This window comes from Delphinapterus leucas, chromosome 16 (genome assembly GCF_059928025.1).
Source record: "Delphinapterus leucas isolate spDelLeu-1000000601 "Yukka" chromosome 16, BTC_Dleu_Yukka2, whole genome shotgun sequence".
Classification (NCBI taxonomy): Eukaryota; Metazoa; Chordata; class Mammalia; order Artiodactyla; family Monodontidae; genus Delphinapterus; species Delphinapterus leucas.
Window position 1 is genome coordinate 56,271,146 of NC_143144.1, and position 20,732 is coordinate 56,291,877.

At 46.0% G+C, this 20,732-nt stretch overlaps 1 protein-coding gene across 2 annotated transcripts in view; it reads right to left on the minus strand.

Annotated features, from left to right (window-relative positions):
- Nucleotides 1–20,732, minus strand: part of PIK3AP1 (phosphoinositide-3-kinase adaptor protein 1) — a 114,584-nt gene that overhangs the window by 16,490 nt on the left and 77,362 nt on the right. For both annotated transcript variants that reach the window (XM_022569201.2, XM_022569203.3), the window contains 6 exons: nt 19,803–19,898; nt 14,560–14,757; nt 10,628–10,693; nt 8,573–8,778; nt 7,499–7,571; nt 530–685 (listed from right to left, as the gene is read on the minus strand). In XM_022569201.2, the coding sequence (XP_022424909.1) occupies nt 530–685; nt 7,499–7,571; nt 8,573–8,778; nt 10,628–10,693; nt 14,560–14,757; nt 19,803–19,898 (795 nt within the window). The remainder of the gene's footprint in view (nt 1–529; nt 686–7,498; nt 7,572–8,572; nt 8,779–10,627; nt 10,694–14,559; nt 14,758–19,802; nt 19,899–20,732) is intronic.

Here is a 20,732-nt window from a genome sequence, read left to right on the forward strand (position 1 = left end):
TCACTGTTTTCTAATGTTTCTGACTTTGTGCCCTTTCCTTCCTCTTCGCACAGATGAAGCAAAAAGAACAGTAGGCAAGAGTCTTGGCCCTGGATTCGGTCCACCTGAGTTCAAATCCCAGCACTACCACTTGCTAGCTATTTAACCTAGAGGAAGGCACTAAGTTTCCAGTTTCCTCCTCGGTAAATAGAGGTGATAATACCTATCCTGTAGAGTGATTATGAGAATTAAATCAGAGAATCTGTGGAAGAGGCTTAGCATATAGTAAATGCTCAATAAATATTAACAAGTATTATGATTAGGATTTTTCATTTATAAAAGCAATAGAGTAATAATTATCATGCAATCTGGCTTCATGGGATATTTGTATAAAGGATCTTTGGCGCCCTAAAAAAGGTAAACCTCACAGGCTAAATGTCCCCCATTTCTTACACCTCCCAAGCCCAGATCAGGCTCCAAGTAAGATCTTCTGGGCTCATAACAGAGCACATTTCCAAGGCCCAAAGGCACCTGCGGGCCACCTGCTTACTTGCTGTGCTGGAGGTACTGTCTGTTTTCCAGTCTCCTCTTCTTAGCTCTGCCCTTGGGGGAAAGACGCTTTTCCTGGGGCCACTCTCATAGACTCCAAACTCCACTTTCCCTGGCAGGTGCTGTGAGTGCCGAATTGGGACTGTGATCTCCAAGTCTGGAATTAAAGGGAAAAGAGATAAGCTTTAAGGCACCAGGATGCCATTTACAAAACTGCTGGGCTGCTCTCTCTCCACGCACCTCCTCCACCTGAATCTGGAGGGTGCCTGGAGGGGAGGGGAGGGGGAAGGAGGAGGAGAAAGGGAGGGGGGAGAGGGTGGGGGTCCTGTCCAATTCAGCACTGAAACTCCACAGACTACTGTGTGGCAACTGTTGACAGAAAGTTGGGGTGGAGGAATGTTAGAAAGGGCAGAGAAATGCTTTTGCATCAGGTAGAAGAAAGAACATGTGATTAGGGAAAGATCCGGGGCCCCAGCTCTGCCACTCACCAGCTGTGGAGCTTGAGTTAAGTCAGTCGGCCCCTCTGAATTACTTCCCTTTCTGAGGAGGGGTTGCAAATGCCATTGATTGTAATAATAGGTTATCCTGTGCATCACGCAGAGTTCTAAGAGCTTCCGTATTTTTAGCTCCTTGAATCCTCCCGAAACCCATGAAATAAATACTATTGTCAACATTCTCAATAGAAACTAAGGTACAGAAAAGTGAAGTAGCGTGTCCCATGTCCCTGTCACACAGTCGGTAAGGGGGACAGCTGGGATTTGAACCCAGGCTCCAAAGTCCAGGCCCTTAATCACTACTCAGACTGCCTCTCAATCCCTTAGTAAGTGATGGATGAAAGGTGGGTGGTCCACAATGACAGCAATGATCCAGAGAGTTCACGAAAGGAAATCCATCAGGCCCATGAAAGATTTGGTGACTTGCACAGCTCATCAGTGGTTTGAGACCCCACAGATTCATAAGGGTAGATTATCCCTTTGCCCTGCAAAGCGTTAACGTAACCTCTTTACTGGCTTAGCCCTGCCCAGTGGTTGGTCTTTCTTCCTCCCTAGATTTCCACCCCTGGGTGCTATGAGCAGGGAACAACTCCAGCTGACAAGTGGAACAAAACATCTGTGCGGGCCCAAACCAGCTTCCTTTCCAGGGAAGTGTGAGAGCCAGGTGATCTCCTGTCACAGGGCTCCCCTTGAGGCCCTGGACCTTCCCAAGCCCTGGGGCAGGGCCTCTGCGAAGAGGTGTAAGTGCGGGGGGGGGGGGGGGGACTTTTGGGGACATGTGGTCTCATTCTCAAGGAACCACTTTCTCCTCGCCTCTCCTCTGCTAGGGATGGGTGTGGCAGGAAGTTCAGGGAGCGCAGCGGCAGGGGTGGCTCCGCTTGCCAAAGCCAGAGGTCTGCCAAGAAGGGTAAACGGGTAAACAAGCGCAGGTGCGAGGACAGGGTAGACCAAGTGTGCTCAACATTCTGCATGGAGAATATTAAAACAGTGGACTGCTGGTTTGCATGAGCTCGAGCTTTCCTCATCCTAGAGACTTTGGTTCCAAGCGTAGTGTCTGGTCCTAGTAGTAACCCAGCTTTCCAGGTCTCAGTGGAGCACAGATCTTTTTCATGTCCTTGGGCTCTCTTGCTTACAATTGAGCAGTGAATGGAAGCACCCACCCAAGCTTGGAAGCACTCGGGTGGAGACTAGCCAGTGCACCCACACGTGGGTGTGAGCCCATGGTGGCTCAGAGCCCAAACAGGTGACACTGTTTTCCCCCCCCAGCTTTGACCGAGCTGTTTAACAACAGTCTCTTAAAGGGAGGTTCCTGTCTGCTTAATTCACTTCAATGAAGCAATTTTCGACTCTGAACAGTTCGAGGAGGAAGGAAAGTAAAATACACAGGAAAAAAGTTGGGAGTCAACAGTTCAAAAAATCAAGTAGAGCCAGTCTAAGTGTCTACAGAATCCGGATATTCTTTGAACAAAGGGACACTGCCAGGAAAAGTAATTATCATCACTATACCGCATAGTACTTTTGCCAAAGTGCATTCACATGTGTTACTATTCCTCCCTTGAACTTTGCTACTCCATGAAGCAGATAAGCTGGGTGTAAGCACAGATGAGGAAACTGAGGCACAGAGTGGTTAAAGGAAAAGGCCTGGATCATGAAGTGATTCAGTGACAAAGCAGGGATCAGAACCCAGGCCTCCTGGGACCCAGCCTGCTTCTCCGGGTCCCGCCGTGCAGTGGCCACAGACACGCCCAGAACACGAATACTGATATTCTCCTCCACGGGGCCAGGCCGTTCAGCAAGTCGGGAGTCAGCCAGCCCTCCTCTGATTTCCTACACCATCAGCGCTCTGCACCGTCTCAGCGAGAGGAAAACAACTCCCCAGGGCTGAAGAAATACTGGCAAGTTATTATGAACAATCTGTTACTTTTTAATCGTCCCTGGTCTTTTAACTCAAATTAAAGAAAAATCACCATTGTTTTTCTTTTCTAAGGCAAATGAGGTTTCCAAATGAATAGAGTCAGTCCTTGAGTGGAGTGGCCTCCATTCCTGGAAAAGGTCCTTCAAGCAGAAATGCCATTCATCGGCCCTAATTTTCCTATAGGTCAATGTTATCCTGTGTCGACAGTTTTCAAACTTTTTTTGTTTTTTGTGAAGCAGGATTCTTTCCTCTAGTGAAAACAGAAGCTCAGTATAGGAAACGGAGTTTTTAAAAAGGAGCTGCAATGGTTGAAGCAGAGTAAGTGGCCCCAAACCCTGTTCCAATCTAAATCTACTCCCCTACCCCATCCCCAACTGCCCCCCAGTTCCTACCTGCTACCCCTACAAGCATGGATGCAGCAGCACTGGAGCACCTGAGTGTGAAAATCCCCAGAATAGGCAATTTCAAGTTAGAATGTACTAAATACACAATCGAGTTTTATGCAAAGATCTAGTATATCATATTCACTCAACCGTAAATGATGCCTTCTCTTTGGCAGATGCTCTGATGACCTTGGGCCTCACCAGGCAGTACAGGGTCCAACTTGCAACTGCCTGAGCTTTCTCTGGGAGCCGGATTACAAGCACCCGTCTCCCAGCAGGCCTCACCCAAAGACACGGGAGCTGGTGTCTAAATGCCCCGCGGGAGGGATAACTCTTCCAGAGCGCTCTCCATTGACCCCCAGCGTCTCTGGGGAGATGAAACTGCAGTCTCCATGGTGCTAACTGCACGCTGCTGGCCGCCTTTCCTTCCTCTCTCACTTCCCACCCGCTCCTGTGTTCTCTAGGATCACCTCCCATATCAGCTCAAATCCTTGTCAGGAAAGAAAAAGTTCTAGAAATGGATAGTGTTCATGGCTGTAAGATATTTTGAGTGTGCTCAATGCCACCAAATTGTACATTTTCATGCAAATAGGAAATTTTATCTTATGTACATTTTACCAAAATAAAAAACAAAAATGTAGGGAGACTCTTGGTGCTGATGGACAGAACACTCTCCCCATGTGGGCTACTTGTGGCCCCCAGCCGTTCTTGTTCAGTGTCAAATTATACATAGTTTAATCTTTTTTTTTTTTTTTTTTTGCGGTACGCGGGCCTCTCACTGCTGTGGCCTCTCCCGTTGCGGAGCACAGGCTCCGGACGCGCAGGCTCAGCAGCCATGGCTCACGGGCCCAGCCGCTCCACAGAATGTGGGATCTTCCCGGACCGCGGCACGAACCCATGTCCCCTGCATCAGCAGGCGGACTGTCAACCACTGCGCCACCAGGGAAGCCCAGTTTAATCTTTTAATAGTTATGACATTAATTAAAACCCTTTATGTAAAAAGTAAAAATACTTAACCCTTCACCACCACCACCCCCAAATCCTGGTCAGGGGTCTGCTTCTTGAAGAGTAGGGTAGCAGGGAAGGTAGGGCATCTAACCCATGTTCCTTTGGAAAACTTTAGACATGGACCATTCTAATCTAGACTAGAGCCACTGGTGGGTATCACTTATTTGGAGCCTGATTAGCCTTGAGTGAACTTTGTAAAATGTGTCAAAAGCCACGATTCCAGGCCTGGCCCCTGGATGGTGAGTCCCAGCTCAGCGCACTCTCCCTGGGAAGCCCTGGCTAAGAGGGTGCCAGCTGATGTGTGGGTGGTTTTTAGAGTGCCTCCATGTGCTGGGCACTGTGCCTGACCCCAGTTATGCCCTAACTCATTGAATCTGCAGAGCGACTCTCCTGGACGGGCACTTCTATTCGTGTATGCCCTAACTCACTGAATCTGCAGAGCGACTCTCCTGGACGGGCACTTCTATTCGTGCCATTTTGCAGATGACGACTGAGGCCCAGGCAGGTGAAGTGTCTTGCCCACGGCTCCCAGCAAGTTAGGGGTGAACAGTGAGCAGGAACTTGACCTCAACCCTGCTGGCCCCAGGGCCCATGCCTGCAACCCTCTACTCCTCGGCATGCATGTTTGTCTTGCTTCCATCTCTCCAGTGGGCCCAGGTGGAGCCTGGGAGGGTGGTACGTGTGTGACGACACCAGTGGCTCGGCTCTGGAGCCCAGGCTGCTGAGCGCACACGGCTCCAACACTACGACTCACCGGCCTCCAAACACCACGTGCCCCACCAAATCGCAATTTTCTTGATACTACCTATATTTAAAAGCTTGAAATGTTTCATTCAGTCAAGGCTTCTATTGACCTCTGGGTTCATGTGCTCTGGTTTTAAAAAGCACATCAGCCCTCTACCACCTAGAACTCTATTGTCTGACCCTAGGATGACTGCAGCTCTTGAAACAGCTTTTCTCCCTTCTCTCCTTTTTCCTCCTCTCAAATAGAAGGCAGACAAGTATAAGGGTGGGTAGTAGCAGCATACATTTAAAACTCAGTCACCCAGGCAGGAGTCTGAGGATGACCCCTCTGACTTTCTGCCACGGTTGTATCCTCTTTAGCCCTCTTTTTCCAAAAAGTCAAAATCAATAATATTCACTAGGCTGTATTGCTTGCAAAACACTGTGCTAGGCATTGCGGGACAGGCTGTAGCTGGGAAAACCAGACCTACACAAATAAAAGACTAACTCATGAGCTACCAGATGGTGAAGATTGCATCTTACAGGTGTAAGATTTGTATTTGGCTGGGTGCCTGGTGCTCAGTAAGTATCTGTGGAATGAATGAATGGTGTCACCAAACGTTTCACTCAAACCAACCATTCCAACAGAGATTTCTTGGGTTCCACCAACGTACTGTGCTACGTGCTGGGGATTCAGCAGAGCACAAAACAGACAAGTTCTTGTCCTTGCAGAGCTTATGCAGGTGGTGGTGGCAGGTTTGGGGGGAGAAGGGGTGTGGAAAATAACCATGAGAATAGAAACATAATTCCAGTCTGTGATTTGTGAGAAGAGGGTGAGCAATGGCACAGGAGGTGAGTCGCGGAGGGCTACTCTGGAGAGAATGGCCTAACTCTGAAGGATGAAAAAGAGCCAGTGGGTAAGGATGTGGGGAAAGAAGTGGAGTGGGCACAGCAAGTGCAAAGGCCCTGGGCAGAATGCCCTTGGCATGACAGAGCAACAAAAAGCAGTCCATTGCAACTGGAACACAGGGTGTGGGGGAAAGTGGAGGATGAGCTCAGGCATCACATCACGCAGGGCCTTGTAGGTCACAATGAAGAGTGTGATTTTACTCTTGGGACAAGAGCCCCCAAGGGTTTTGAGCAAGAGAGTGACATCATCTGATTTTTATTTTTGAAAGGTTGTTGACTACAGTTTGTAGGATTAACTGTAGAGGAATAAGAATGGACACAGGGAGACAATTGAAGAGGTTTCTGCATTAATCCAGGAAGAGATGGTGGTGGCTTGGATGCAGCTGTGGCATGGAAGGTCGTCAGAAATGATAACATGTACTTTGGATGCAGAACTTCTGGGAATTGCTGATGGTTTGAAGGAATGAAGTAATAACAACCAGAGGCAACAGAAAAGAAGTGCCAGGTGGACGGAAGGGATACTAGGTTCTATAGATGCTCAAATGAAGAAGGAGTACAATGGCCAGGAGTGGTCCAGGAAGGCTTCACTGAGAAGGGGCTGTCAGGGCTGGGTCTCCCAGCGCCAGTAGTTTCATACAGGTGAGGAGGGAGAGGCACGAGCAAGGGGCCTGTGGCAGGAAGAGGTCCTGTTTGAAGACCAGGGTATTACCAGACTGACCAGGTTCATGGGAAGTCGGGCCGTTGATGGCAGCTGGAGACAAACTATAGAAGTTATGCACCAGCGTAGTTCTTTACGCAATGGAGCGCCATTCAAGATCTGAATGCCTCTGAAAGTCTTTTCTTGCCAGCTCTTCTTGGTATAAGGCTGGCCAGTGTAAATAACAGAGACCCACCATGGCAGAGGCTCTCAGCGAGGATATGCAGTGCGGGCAAATGCCCATTCCTTGCTCAGGGGTGGTGGTGCCACATGGGTAGCACCTGGGGGAGGGAGGGTCAAGGGGGACAGAGGGGCCCGGTCCTCGGTGAGCACAACTGGAATCCATGGCCCTGCTATTGGGCCCCCACCACACACGGCAGGAGCCCTGCTGCACCTGAGACCGGGGCTTCCAAAGCAGTGTTTGGTGTGGACACTGATGACGCAGTGCCCTGCTTGAATCAGAAACAGACACTATGTGAATGGGATTTTCTCTTTTCTCTGCTCAAAAAAAAGTGTCTTCCTAAATGCTAAGGGGAGAGTCAGGTGCCTGGGGAGAAAGCATTATCATCCTCTTTCATGGGAGGAGGGATGCAGAGTTCAAGCCTTCCTTTCATTCATTTGCTGACATGCCTTATGTGCCAGGTACTAGATTTATAGAATTAACAAGACAAAGCCGTTGCCCCAAAAGACCTCACAGCCTAGTGGGGGACCCAGATCTATAGACAGGTGACAGGTGCTGGGCAAGCATTCTGCCCACTCAGGCCCCAGCAGAAAGGAGAGTCAAGGACAACAGACCACAGCAAAGTCCCAAAGCATGCAGCACCCCCAGGAAGCCACATACCTGTCTGCTTTCCTGATTTTTGCTTCTCTCTCTGTCTTCGGGTGATGCTATCTCTTAGCCGCTTAAGATTTTCCTGGAAAAAAATTTCGTTTATTTTAAAAATATACCCCAGAATTATACCCTCTGGGCATTAGAGTTTCTTTCTGATTTTATGACATTTGCAAGATATATCACATTGCAATAACATTTCCAACGTGCAGACGAGGCTGGAGCGCATTTGCAATCGGCTCCCAGAGAAATCCAAGCCCTCTTAGAAGTTGTGCCTGAAGAGAAGACATCTTGTCCACAGCAAAGTATTTCCCCTCCTCTCTGGTTCTCAGCTCTTTCCCAGCCTTATAACCTACCACCCACTTTGCACGCCCCTTAGAAAAGCCTGTCTTCTACTTGCTTACAAGCTCTCCACCTACATTCCTACCTCTGAGACTGTGTCCTCACACATTCCCCTGACCCTGAGGGTCATGGATTCCATGACTTCACTCCAAGCCTGGGTCAAGGCCCACCTTCTAAGCGCCCCCTCCCATAATGCTCCAGTCCTTATTGCTGCCCATGCCATCTGCTACTGGGCTACACTGCCTTACCCTGTGTGTGTGTGTGAGTGTGCGCACGCGTGCGCACGTGTGGTCTCTTCAGAGGTACTGTGAGCTCTCAAAGGGCAAGAGACCAGGTCTCGGACCTTTCTGTAATCCTGCAGTCTGGTCTATCGCAGTCATTCAATAAATGTTGAACAGACATGTGAGGGTCAAGATTTGTTGCTATTTTAATCAATAAATAACAATCAGCTTGAAGTTAAGTGTCTGAGCATTCTAGGGAAATGCCCCAGGGACCAACATCCAGACCATCTGGTTGGAGCACAAGGTTCCCGTGAGGGAGCCACGGAGGCAGGACTGAAAGGTTGGTTGGGTTGTGACTGCAGCTGAGAGACTGAGCTTGGTCAGTCTCTGACCAAGCAAATGTTCTCAGGCCCAGTCACAGGTGTACAGTTACAGCAATACACAAGACAGCCACGGACCCAGCCCTCCTCCACTGTCTAGCAGAGAAACAGACATAAAACAAAGTCCATCTGGAGCCAGTTACCTGCTGGAAACGAAAGGACTCAGACCGCTTCTTCTGGTTGAGCTGCCACTCTTTGAAGTGGAGCACGGCCTCATCCACGTTGACGATGCCCAGCTTCACCTGCTCCTGGAGGGTAATAAGCTGCCGCTGGCCTGGAGTTTTCATCCCAGCAAATGGGTCATACATGCTTGACTGCGGCCTGTCCCTCCAGGGTCTGACAGGTGGCTCTGGAAAGGATGGAGAAACTCAGCTTGACAGCGGCGCCGCTGGGGAGAGCTGACCGGATGAGTGGGGTTAATGAGGCTGGCCATGGGCTCAAGAGGATGTGTCTCAAAAGAACAGTTACATATGGAACCAAGAAAAGGAAGATATGACATGGAATCAGAGAGAGGGAAGCAGCTAATAATTTCAAATCCTGTTACACTAAAGTAGACAAGGCCACACCATTTTAGGAAGTAAGGCATCCACGGAGTGAGTCACCATGAATTACTGAGAAGCCTTTAGACCAGCCTTTCTCAACCTTGGCACTATTGACATTGTAAACTAGATAATTCTTTGTTGGTGTTGTGTAGCTGTCTTGTACACTGTAGGATGTTTAGCCTCATCCCTGGCTTCTGCCCACTTGATGGCAAGAGCATCCCCTTCCGCAGTTGTGACAATAAAAAATGTCCCAGACATTGCCAAATGTCCTCTGGCCGGTTGGGGGGTGGGGAGTGGAGGAGAAATCACCCCCAATTGAGAACCACTGATTTAGACTAAAATCCACTCCAGAAGAGAATATACAGGCAAGTCTAACCAGGCTGCTTCTCCCAGCACCACTTCCAGCCCTCCCCATCCCCCCTGCCTCCAAGCAGCATGGGGCACAGTGATTGTGGACCGACGGGTATGAACTGCCTGAGGAGACTGGAGTGCTAACAGAATCATGACCCAGTCCAATATCACCAGGTAAAAATTAGGTTCTGGGTCCCAGCTGACTCTCCTTGGGTTGTTCATGTGCCAACCTCTCCTCCGTATTAAAAACTTATAGTTCTCTGCTTTGGATACTCTAGGGAAGTATGAAGCCAACTCCTCTCTCTCTAGGCTCTGTGACTCCACTAAGTTCTGTGGGAAGAAAGAGCTACTTGAAGAGGTGATGGGGCCACTGGAGCATATGAAAACGACTTGACATTTCACTGCTCATTTCCTGTAGGGGGCTATCTTTGATTCTAAATTTCTCCAGCAGGACCCCATGTGAGCATTGTGATTCAGGGAGACGGTATGAAGGAAAAAGAGAGACGATTTCACCAGTGGGTATTGAAAAAGCTTCAAAGAAGCTAATGTATCATTCTTACCGACCATTTACTCATCTGTCTACACACACTCACATAACTTTCTCCCAGGTTTGCCCTCTTCCAGGCTGTCTTTAATTGTGTTGGGAGTTGGAGTGTGGGGACAAAAAAAAAAATGCAAAAGCCAATCAGTTCCAATCTCCTACCACCAAAGCCCTTAGGGAAGTTTTCAAACGCTTAGATGGTGTCATAGTCCCTTTTCAGAAGAATCATCAATGGGATAATACTGAATGCCTCTGTTTAGCACAAGGAAATTCATCAAGAACAAAAGAATACTTATCTCTTCAAGCTTCCTTAAAAGGTCTTTGGAAAAGAAAGAAAAATGTCACCCAGTGGCAAGCAAAATGTCTCAAATAAAAGTTGAATTAAAGTATAGTTTAGCTAATACAGATAGGGTAGGTAAATAGCACGGTAGGGCTGCATCACCAGGTAAAGATTGGGTGCTGGGCTGCCCACTTTCATCCTGTTGGTATCAGTCTCAATGTTTAAATTGTACTTTAGTGTGCTGTTACAGACACTTTCTAGGGTATTGATGTCGTTGGTATGATCAATTAGTACAGTGTTCTAAGGCACCCCAATCTCTTCTCCTCTCCCATTACCATCAGTACAGCTCCACTTCAGGTATCTCTTGGACCTCTCTGTTTTTCAAGGATAAGGAGCTGTTACACCTGGAAATCACTGAAACATGAACACTTCCACCACCCAGAAGTTCAGGTCATACAAAAGGAAGCTGAGGACATCTGCTTACCTTTCCTGATGCTCTCTGAAGTAACGTAGAAATTCTCAGGCCGCTCTTGACTTTTTTCTGCAAAAACTATGAGATAAAGAGTATTCTAAGTAAAGCCAAATAAGATCTCTTTCTAAAAGGCTTTATAATATTTTATACATTTACCAAAAAAATTACCAAAATCTTGTACAAAAAAATAATAATAATGGATCACAACTTGGACCACTGTATGCAGTTCTATAAACCAAAACTTTAGGAGGCAACCAATGAGCAGAAGCTATAGGGATTGTGAAAGGAAGACAGACCAAACCAACAAGGTCTCAAACCAGAAAGAGCCAGTCAGAGGACATGATCAGCATTTACGAGATCATTAAAGAAAAGGGTAAGGTGAACAAGATTACCCTTTTCCGGATCCTTGAATACTGAAGCAAGCCGTGGAACACCTTGAAGTTTGAGAATAAAAGGAAGTGCCACTTCACATGTCAACAAGTGCCATAAGACAGAACTCAGAGCAGTGGAACAGATGAAATATGTGCAAGGCTCCAAGGGGACTTAGATGAAGTCAGTCATGCACAAGAGACTTGTAGGGGGGACTTCCCTGATGGCGCAGTGGTTGGGAGTCCACCTGCCAATGCAGGGGACGTGGGTTCGAGCCCTGGTCCGGGGGGAGCCCACATGCCGCGGAGCAGCTGGGCCTGTGCGCCACGGTTATTGAGCCTGCACTCTGGAGCCTGCGAGCCACAACTGCTGAGCCCGCATGCCACAACTGCTGAGGCCCGCGCGTGCCTAGGGCTCGTGCTCCGCGGCAGGAGAGGCCACCACAATGAGAGGCCCGCACACCGCGACGAGGAGGGGCCCCTGCTCGCCGCAGCTAGAGGGGGCTCGTGCACAGTGGCGAGGACCCAATGCAGGCAAAAATAAAAAAGATATAAATAAATAAATTTATTAAAAAAAAAAAAAAAGACTTGTAGGGAAAACTGGGAAATGACAAGCGTTCACTCAGTGGTAGGACTGCATAGTGATTAAGTCTCCCTGGGCTCTGCACACGACTCCCTGGGTTCAAATCCTGCTCTGCCATTTATGAGCCATACAACCTAAGACAAGAGGCTTGACCTCTTCTAAGAGCCTCAGTTTTCTGATATGTAGAATGAGGATAATAATTGTACCCTCCTCTTTGTGGGGATTACACGAGTTAATACATGGAAAGTGCTGAGAATAGGGCCTGGCACATGTAAGCACTCCATGTTAACTTTTATTATTCACATCTAAACCTTGAGATTGATGCCAATAAGACAGCAATACCTTGGCTTGCTAGTTAACACAAGGGATGTCTACTCAGTGCTTTCCAGTTTATAAAATAGTTCCTCATGTATTATTCCATCTGACCCTCACAATAAGGCTCTGCAGAGTATTACTATGCATCATTGTATACATATATTATTATGATACCCATTTTATAGATGAGGATACTAAGGCCAAAGAGGGTGAAATGACTTACCCAATGTTCCATACTGTACAGCTGAAAAATGTAAGAGCTGAGACTTGAACCCAGGTGTCCTGGACTCCAAACCATTGCCCTTTTTGTCATCTCCTGCCCCTCTCCTTTCCTTTCCTCCTCACAGTTTCCTAGCAAGTCCATCAAGGCTCTTTAGGAACCACCTATGCCCCTCCCAACTGAACTTCCCACAATGAGCCAGACCATCAACACCCTCTCCCCACCCCCTGCCATTTAGGCATTATCAATATATATTTGCAAGCTTCTTCATTTGGGTTCCCTTAGAAGCAGACCTGGGGGACTTCCCTGGTGGTGCAGTGGTTAAGAATCCGCTTGCCAGTGCAGGGGACATGGGTTTGATCCCTGGTCCAGGAAGATCTCACATGCCGCTGAGCAACTAAGCCTGTGCGCCACAGCTACTGAGCCTGTGCACTAGAACCCACGAGCCACAACTACTGAGCCTGTGTGCCACAATTACTGAAGCCCGTGCACCTAGAGCCCATGCTCTGCAATGAGAAGTCCATGCACTGCAATGGAGACCCAACGCAGCCAAAAATAAATAAGTAAATTAATTAATTAAAAAAAAAAAAGAACTCTGGAAAAAATGTCTCTTAAAAAAAAAAAAAAGAAGCAGACCTGGGGACAGTGATCCAAGTACATGTAGACTATGTGAGAGGTGATGGAGGTAAGACAGGGAAGTGGATAAAGCAATAAATGGTGGGTTATCCAGTAAGTCACCATGATGGGCAAGCTGGGGAGCTCTGGAAAGCAATGTAGAGCATGCACCCCAGAGTTCTCCCAGTAAAGGGGCAAGTAAGCTAGGGTACTCAGCCAACAACTCTACTCAGTCAGTGGTTGAGGGCTGCATCCAGGGGTGATAATCCCCCAACTCTTCCAGCCTGTCCTGCCAGAGAAAGCCATCAGGCTAAAAGACACAGGTTCTAACAGGCAGGGTCCATCCAGTGGGCACAAAAACATAAAGAGCTGGGGAGATGTGAGCAGGACACTGACAGTGTCTGCTACACACGCCAAAGGAGATGCCATCCAAGGGATGGCAACATGAGCACTGATGGCACTAGGCAATACATAATATCCCCCCACTGTATTTCTACCCAATTTAAGGTTGCCAGATTTAACAAACCAAAACCAAAACTGAAAAAAAGAGTGCACTATTTGGGACACACTTACACTAAAAAATTATTTGCTGTTTGTCTTAAATTCATACTTAATGAGGCATGCTGTACTTTATTTGACAAGCCCAGCCCCACTACCTGGAGCTCTGGTTGAGGGCTATCTTCCCCAGTTTATAATCTTTGCCATACCTTCCACAACCTGCTTATACTATTAAAAATGGAATGGAGGGACTTCCCTGGTGGCACAGTGGTTAAGAATCCTCCTGCCAATGCAGGGGACACAGGTTCGAGCCCTGGTCCGGGAAGATCCCACATGCCACAGAGCAACTAAGCCCATGCGCCACAACTATTGAGCCTGCACTCTAGAGCCCACGAGCCACAACTACTGAGCCTGCGTGCCACATCTACTGAAGCTCAGGTGCCTAGAGCCCGTGCTCCGCAATGAGAGAAACCACTGCAATGAGGAGCCCGCGTACCGCAATGAGTAGCCCCCACTCGCCAAAACTAGAGAAAGCCTGCACACAGCAACAAAGACCCAACGCACCAAATATAAATAAATAAATAAGTAAATAAATTTATTTAAAAAAAATGGAATGGAGGTCAAGCGCACAGATCTGGCAATTCCTATACTCTTACAGTACTTGTAATCATATTAATAAAATCAGGTCCTGAAAGATAGTGAAACTGACAATGCTATCAGCATCTCACTAATGTCCCAGGGATCACTATGGGTCAAAACCCAATTATCACCAACTTTTATCAATGTACGAAGGTAGACAGCATAGCATTGTGGCTGAAAGCCAAGGTTGTGGAGTCAGATTCCTTGAGTTCAAATCCTGGCTCTGCTACTTGGTAATCAAGTGACCTCTGTAAGCCTCAAAAATGAGGGCTTACATTTTCCTCATCTGTAAAATGGGGATGATAATGGTCCTTACCTAATAGGTTATTATGACATATTCCAAATAGAGCAGTCTTGGTAGATTTCAATAAATGTTAACCATTAAAAAATAATAATAATAATAATGAGAGTTTCAGGAGATAAAAGTTTACCAGGGATCTTGCCATTTGGAGTAGAGGGACATCTTGTTTATCTCTGTCTTCACACTATGCATAAATTCCTCCAGGAAGGCCAGAACTGAATCTGACCACTGCCCCTAGTCTAGTTCCAGAATCTGCCCCAAGCTCTGACTCTGTCTCCTGGGGCTGGTTGGAGACCATTCAGAAGGGCATGGTCTTGAGCAATGGTTCAGGAGGTAGAGGATCCAGGGAATTCCTGCTGAGAGGCTCTGAAGACCCCACTGTGCATCATTGCCTGCCACACTTGCCTTTAGAAATGTATGGTTCATTGTCAGACAGCTGGTGAGTGCCAGAAGCACTGGCCTCTGGCCTGGGCACTGGGACAGGGGGCCTGTTGGCCAAGTCCACAGAAGAGGCCTCATCATCATCCACTGTGTGATAAACATCTTCTTCCTGATCGAGGTGATGTACCTCCCTCTCCAAACTGGACATTCCCACGCTGTCGCCTAGAAACAGAGAGAAAGGTGACTGAAAGCTATTGTCAAACCCTGGGACCCCCAGGTCATACAGCCAGCTGCCCTGGGACCCAGCTCTGCACATCAGCAAGCTGGCCACCTCCACATTAGGTAGGGCCTGGCAGCCAACCAGGCCGGGGGCCAGCCCCACCTACCTGCACACTCACAGTAGTTGGCCCTGCCACAACAGAAAGGCCCATGGGGCACCACTAGAACACATAGCTCTGGTGACCAGAGGGGAGTGTGCTACTGGGCCCCACAGACATCTGCTACATAAGGCCACCACTCTAAGATTGGGAAACATCGCCAAGCTACCTAATACACAAAAATTAAAAGAGAGAATTAGGCAAAATGAGGGACAGAGAAATATATTCTAAATGAAGGAACAAGAAAAACCCCAGAAGAACTAAGCAAAGTGAAGATAAGCAATCTACTTGATAAAGAGTTCAAGATAATGATCATAAAGATGTTCAATGAACTTGGGAGAGGAATGTATGAACACAGTGAGAAGCTTAAGAAAGAGCTCGAAAATTTAAGGAACCAAGCAGATCTGAAGGATACAATAACTGAAATTTTTAAATACACCAGAAGGAATTAATAGTAGATGAGATAATACAGAGGAACAGGTCATTGAACTGGAAGACAGAATAGTGGAAATCACTCAAGCTGAACAGAAAAGAAGAAAAGTTTTTTGGATCTCTGAAGGAGAAAAGAGAGCAAAAGGGGCAGAGAACATATCTGAGGAAATAATAGATGAAAACTTCCCTAACCTGGGAAAGGAAACAGACATTCAGGTCCAGGATACACAGAGAATCCCAAACAAGATCAACCCAAAAAGGTCCACACCAAGACACATTGTAATTAAAATGGCAAAAATTAAAGATAAAGGGAGGGGCTTCCCTGGTGGCGCAGTGGCTGAGAGTCCGCCTGCCGATGCAGGGGACACGGGCTCGTGCCCCGGTCCGGAAAGATCCCACGTGCCGCGGAGCGGCTGGGCCCATGAGCCATGGCCACTGAGCCTGCGCGTCCGGAGCCTGTGCTCCGCAACGGGAGAGGCCACAACAGTGAGAGGCCCGCATAACGCAAAAAAAAAAAAAAGCTAAAGGGAAAATATTAAAAGCAGCAAGGGAAAGGCAACTAGTTACGTATAAGGGAACTCCCATAAGAATACCAGGTGCCCTTTAGCAGAAACTGTGCAGGCCAGAAGGGAGTGATATCATATTTAACGTGATAAACATAAGCTTATAACCAAGAATACTCTACCCAGAAAGGATATCATTCATATTTGAAGGAGAGATAAAGAGTTTTCCAGACAAGCAAAAGCTAAAAAAATTCAGCACCATTAAGCTGGCTTTACAGAAAGTGTTAAAGGGAATTCTCTAAGCAGAAAAGAAAATACCACAACTAGAAATATGAAAATGAAAACAAGAAAAATCTCATTGATAAAGGCAAATATACAGTAAATATACAGATCAACCACTTATAAAGCTAGTAGGAGGGTTAAAAGACAAAAATATTAAAATCACCTATATCCACAATAACTAGCTGAGGGATACACAAAACAGAAAGATGGGGCTTCCCTGGTGGCGCAGTGGTTGAGAATCTGCCTGCTAATGCAGGGGACAAGGGTTCGAGCCCTGGTCCGGGAGGACCCCACATGCCGCGGAGCAACTAAGCCCATGTGCCACAACTACTGAGCCTGTGAGCCACAACTACTGAAGCCTGCACACCTAGAGCCCATGCTTTGCAACAAGAGAGGCCACTGCAATGAAAAGCCCGTGCACCGCAATGAAGGGTAGCTCCTGCTTGCCGCAAGTAGAGAAAGCCCGTGCACAGCAATGAAGACCCAACGCAGCCAAAGAAAAATAAATAAAATAAATTAAAAAAAAAAAATAATCCGGCTGCCAATGCAGGGGACATGGGTTCGAGCTCTGGTCTGGGAAGATCCCACATACCACAGAGCAACTAAGCCCACGAGCCACAACTACTGAGCCCACATGCCACAACTACTGAAGCCCTCGTGCCTAGAGCCCGTGCTCCGCAACAACAGAACCCACTGCAATGAGAAGCCCATGCACTGCAATGAAGAGTAGCCCCCACTCGCCGCAACTAGAGAAAGCCCGTATGCAGCAACAAAGACCCAATGCAGCCGAAAATAAAGAAATTAATTAATTAAAGAAAAAAACCTCATGGTAATCACAAACCAAAAATCTATTATAGATACATACAAAAAAAGAGAAAGGAATCCAAACATAACACTAAAGATAGTCATCAAATCACAAGGAAACAGGAAAAGAAGAAAGGAACCAAAAAGAGATATTAAAAACCAACCAGAAAACATTAACAAAATGGCAATAAGCACATACCTACCAAAAAATTGCTTTAACTGTAAATGGACTAATTGTTCCAATCAAAAGACATAGAGTGGGGCTTCCCTGGTGGCGCAGTGGTTGAGAGTCCACCTGCCGATGCAGGGGATGCGGGTTTGTGCCCCGGTCCAGGAAGATCTCACATGCCACGGAGCGGCTGGGCCCGTGAGCCATGGCCATTGAGCCTGCGCATCCGGAGCCTGTGCTCCACAACGGGAGAGGCCACGACAGTGAGAGGCCCGCGTACCGCAAAAAAAAAAAAAAAAGACATAGAGTGGCTGTATTCATCTATGATGCCAGCATCACCCTGATACCCAAAGCAGACAAAGACATCAAAAAAAAGAAAATGACAGGCCAATATCCTTGATGACCATAGATGCAAAATTGTCCTCAACCAAATATTAGCAAAGGGAATTCAACAATGCATTAAAAGGATCATGCCCCATGATGAAGTGGGATTTAATCCCAGGGATGCAAAAATGACTCAATATCTGCAAATCAATGAATGTGATACATCATATAACAAATTAAAGAATGAATGCCATATGATCATTTCAATGGATACAGAGAAAGCTTTCGACAAAATTCAACATCCATTTATGATCTCAGCATAGTGGGTATAGAGGGAACACACCTCAACATAATAAAGGCCATAGATAACAATCCCACAGCTAACATCATACACAATGGTGAAAAGCTGAAAACATTTCTGTTAAGATCAGGAACAACATAGTATTGGAAGTCCTAGCCATAGTAATCATACAAGAAAAAGAAATAACAGGGACTTCCCTGGCGGCACAGTGGTTAAGAGTCCGCCTGCCAATGCAGGGGACACGGTTCGATTCCTGGTCTGGGAAGATCCCATGTGCCACAGAGCAACTAAGCCCATGCGCTATGACTACTGAGCCTGACTCTAGAGCCCATGAGCCACAACTACTGAGTCCATGTGCCACAACTACTGAAGCCCATGTGCCTAGAGCCTGTGCTCCGCAGCAAGACAAGCCACCACAATGAGAAGCCTGTTCACCGCAATGAAGAGTAGCCCCCACTCGCCACAACTAGAGAAAGCCCGCACGTGGCAACAAAAACCCAACACAGCTAAAAATAAATTAATTAAAAAAAAAGAAATAAAAGGAATCCAAATCAGAAAGGAAAGAGAAAAATGGTCACTGTTTGCAGATAACATGATACTGTATATAGGAAATCCTAAAGATGCCATCAAAAAACTACTAGAACTTGTGGTGCTTCCCTGGTGGTGCAGTGGTTGAGAATCCTCCTGCCAATGCAGGGGACACAGGTTTGATCCCTTGTCCGGGAAGATCCCACATGCCACAGAGCAACTAAGCCCGTGAGCCACAACTACTGAGCCTGCGTGCCGCAACTACTGAAGCCCACGTGCCTAGAGCCCGTGTTCCACAACGAGAGAAGCCACCATAATGAGAAGCCCATGTACTGCAACGAAGAGTAGCCCCCACTCGCCACTACTAGAGAAAGCCCGCGCACAGCAACAAAGACCCAACACAGCCAAAAAAACCCACAAAAAACTGTTAGAACTAGTAAATGAATTCAGTTAAGTTGCAGAATACAAAATTAACATACAGAAATCTGTTGTGTTCACTAATAATAAACTATAAGAAACAGAAATTAAGAAAAAAATCCCAATTATAATTGCATCAAAAAGAATAAAATACCTAGGAATAAATCTAACCAAAGAGGTGAAAGACCTGTACTCTGAACATTATAAGACATTTATGAAAGAAACTGAAGACAACACAAATAAATGGAAAGATATACCACATTCGTGGATTGGAAGAATTAATATTGTTAAAATGACCATACTACCCAAAGAAAACTATGGATTCAATGCAATCTCTATCAAAATACGAATGCATTTTTCACAGAACTAGGACAAATAATTCTAAAATGTGTATGGAAACACAAAAGACCCCAAATAGCCAAAGCAATCTTGAGAAAGAAGAACAAAGCTGAAAGTATCATACTCTCTGATTTCAAACTATACTATAAAGCTATAGTAATCAAAACAGTATAGTATTGGCATAAAAATGGACTACTGTAGATCAATGAAAACAAATAGAAAGCCCAGAAATAAACTCATGCTTATATGATCAATTAATTTATGACAAAGGAGCCAAGAATACATGGGAGGCAAAGACAATCTCTTCATAAATAGTGGGAAAACTGGACAACATATATATAATCACTCTCCAATACAACCTTGACTTAATAGTACCTGTGTATGTTCCCCTATGTTCTCCTCCTTCACCAGAAAGTAAAGTCTCTTGATGGTATTGATTATATCTTATTTTCCTTTGTGTCCCCTAGCCCAACAACTAAAATAGTGCTTTGCTCATAGTAGGTACTCATTAAATTTTGGTCAAATAAAAATAAACAAGTGTATTTAAAAAGAAATTTTGCTAAAGGCAACTTGTTTACCCAAAGCAGTGGCTCCAGTGGTGGGAACTTCTGGCTTACTTGTAATAGGCTGATGGGGGAGCTCGTGGGAATAGAGTGCCTTCAAGCACACCATGTGGCATGTACATGGCAGCCCATTCCTTCAGTGGAGCAACCCTCATAGGGAGCCAGGCAATAACTTACATTTATTTCTCTTTCCCTCTTTTTGCTTCCCTGCTCACTGCTGCAACTTACCTTCTAAAAACTTGCGGATCATAGAATCCTTAGTGGTCCGAGAGAAACCGTCTCTGGGCATCGGATTAGATGTACTGGCCTGAAGCATTTCAACATCTAGAAGGAAAAGGAGACTAAGAGTTTATATGTTGTTCTTCCACACAGACAAGGACATTTTATAAGTGGATATACAAGGTTTGACAAATCAAGAGATTCAAGAATTCATTAAACCATCCATCCATCTAATCACCCATGCATCCATAGGTCCATGCATGCATCCATACATCCAATTAACTACCTACTCAATAAGGACACTCAGTAAATATGGGGTATAAAGGAGAGCAACATTTACAACCTTCAGGCCCTTTCCTAGACCACAGGACTCAAAAGGTATAGATATGCTCATTTGTGTTTGAAAGAATTAGCTTAATTTTTAAATATATAACTGTAGTCTTTATAACAGCAAAAAAACCCACAAAACGACAACAACAAATAATTGGAGGCAGAAACAACAAAGAATAGATAAATTGTAATTTATTTAAACAATGAACCATTTTCAACAGTTAAAAAGGATGTATGGGAGCCACTCTATCAACATAGTACCATCTCAAAAACATAACAACCAGAACTCTATTTTTAGGTCATTCATGTAATTGGTCATTTATAAGGAAGAAGCACATAGACCTTTGGTTTTTCACTATTAAGCATAAACCCATGGGAACCAAAACTGTGTGTGAAAACTATTCAATTGCCACAGCAGATTCTACTAAAACCTTAGTAACCAACATTACTTTACGTTACTTTGTGACTCTGAAGTATGCATTTTGGGAGCAAAATTTCAGCCTTGTGTTAAAAGCAGAACTTTGATAATATCAAGAGGTTGCGTTCAGGAAGGCATATCACACAGTTACTGGGGATTTGTTTGCTTAGGCAAAATATGTAGTTTGAAGT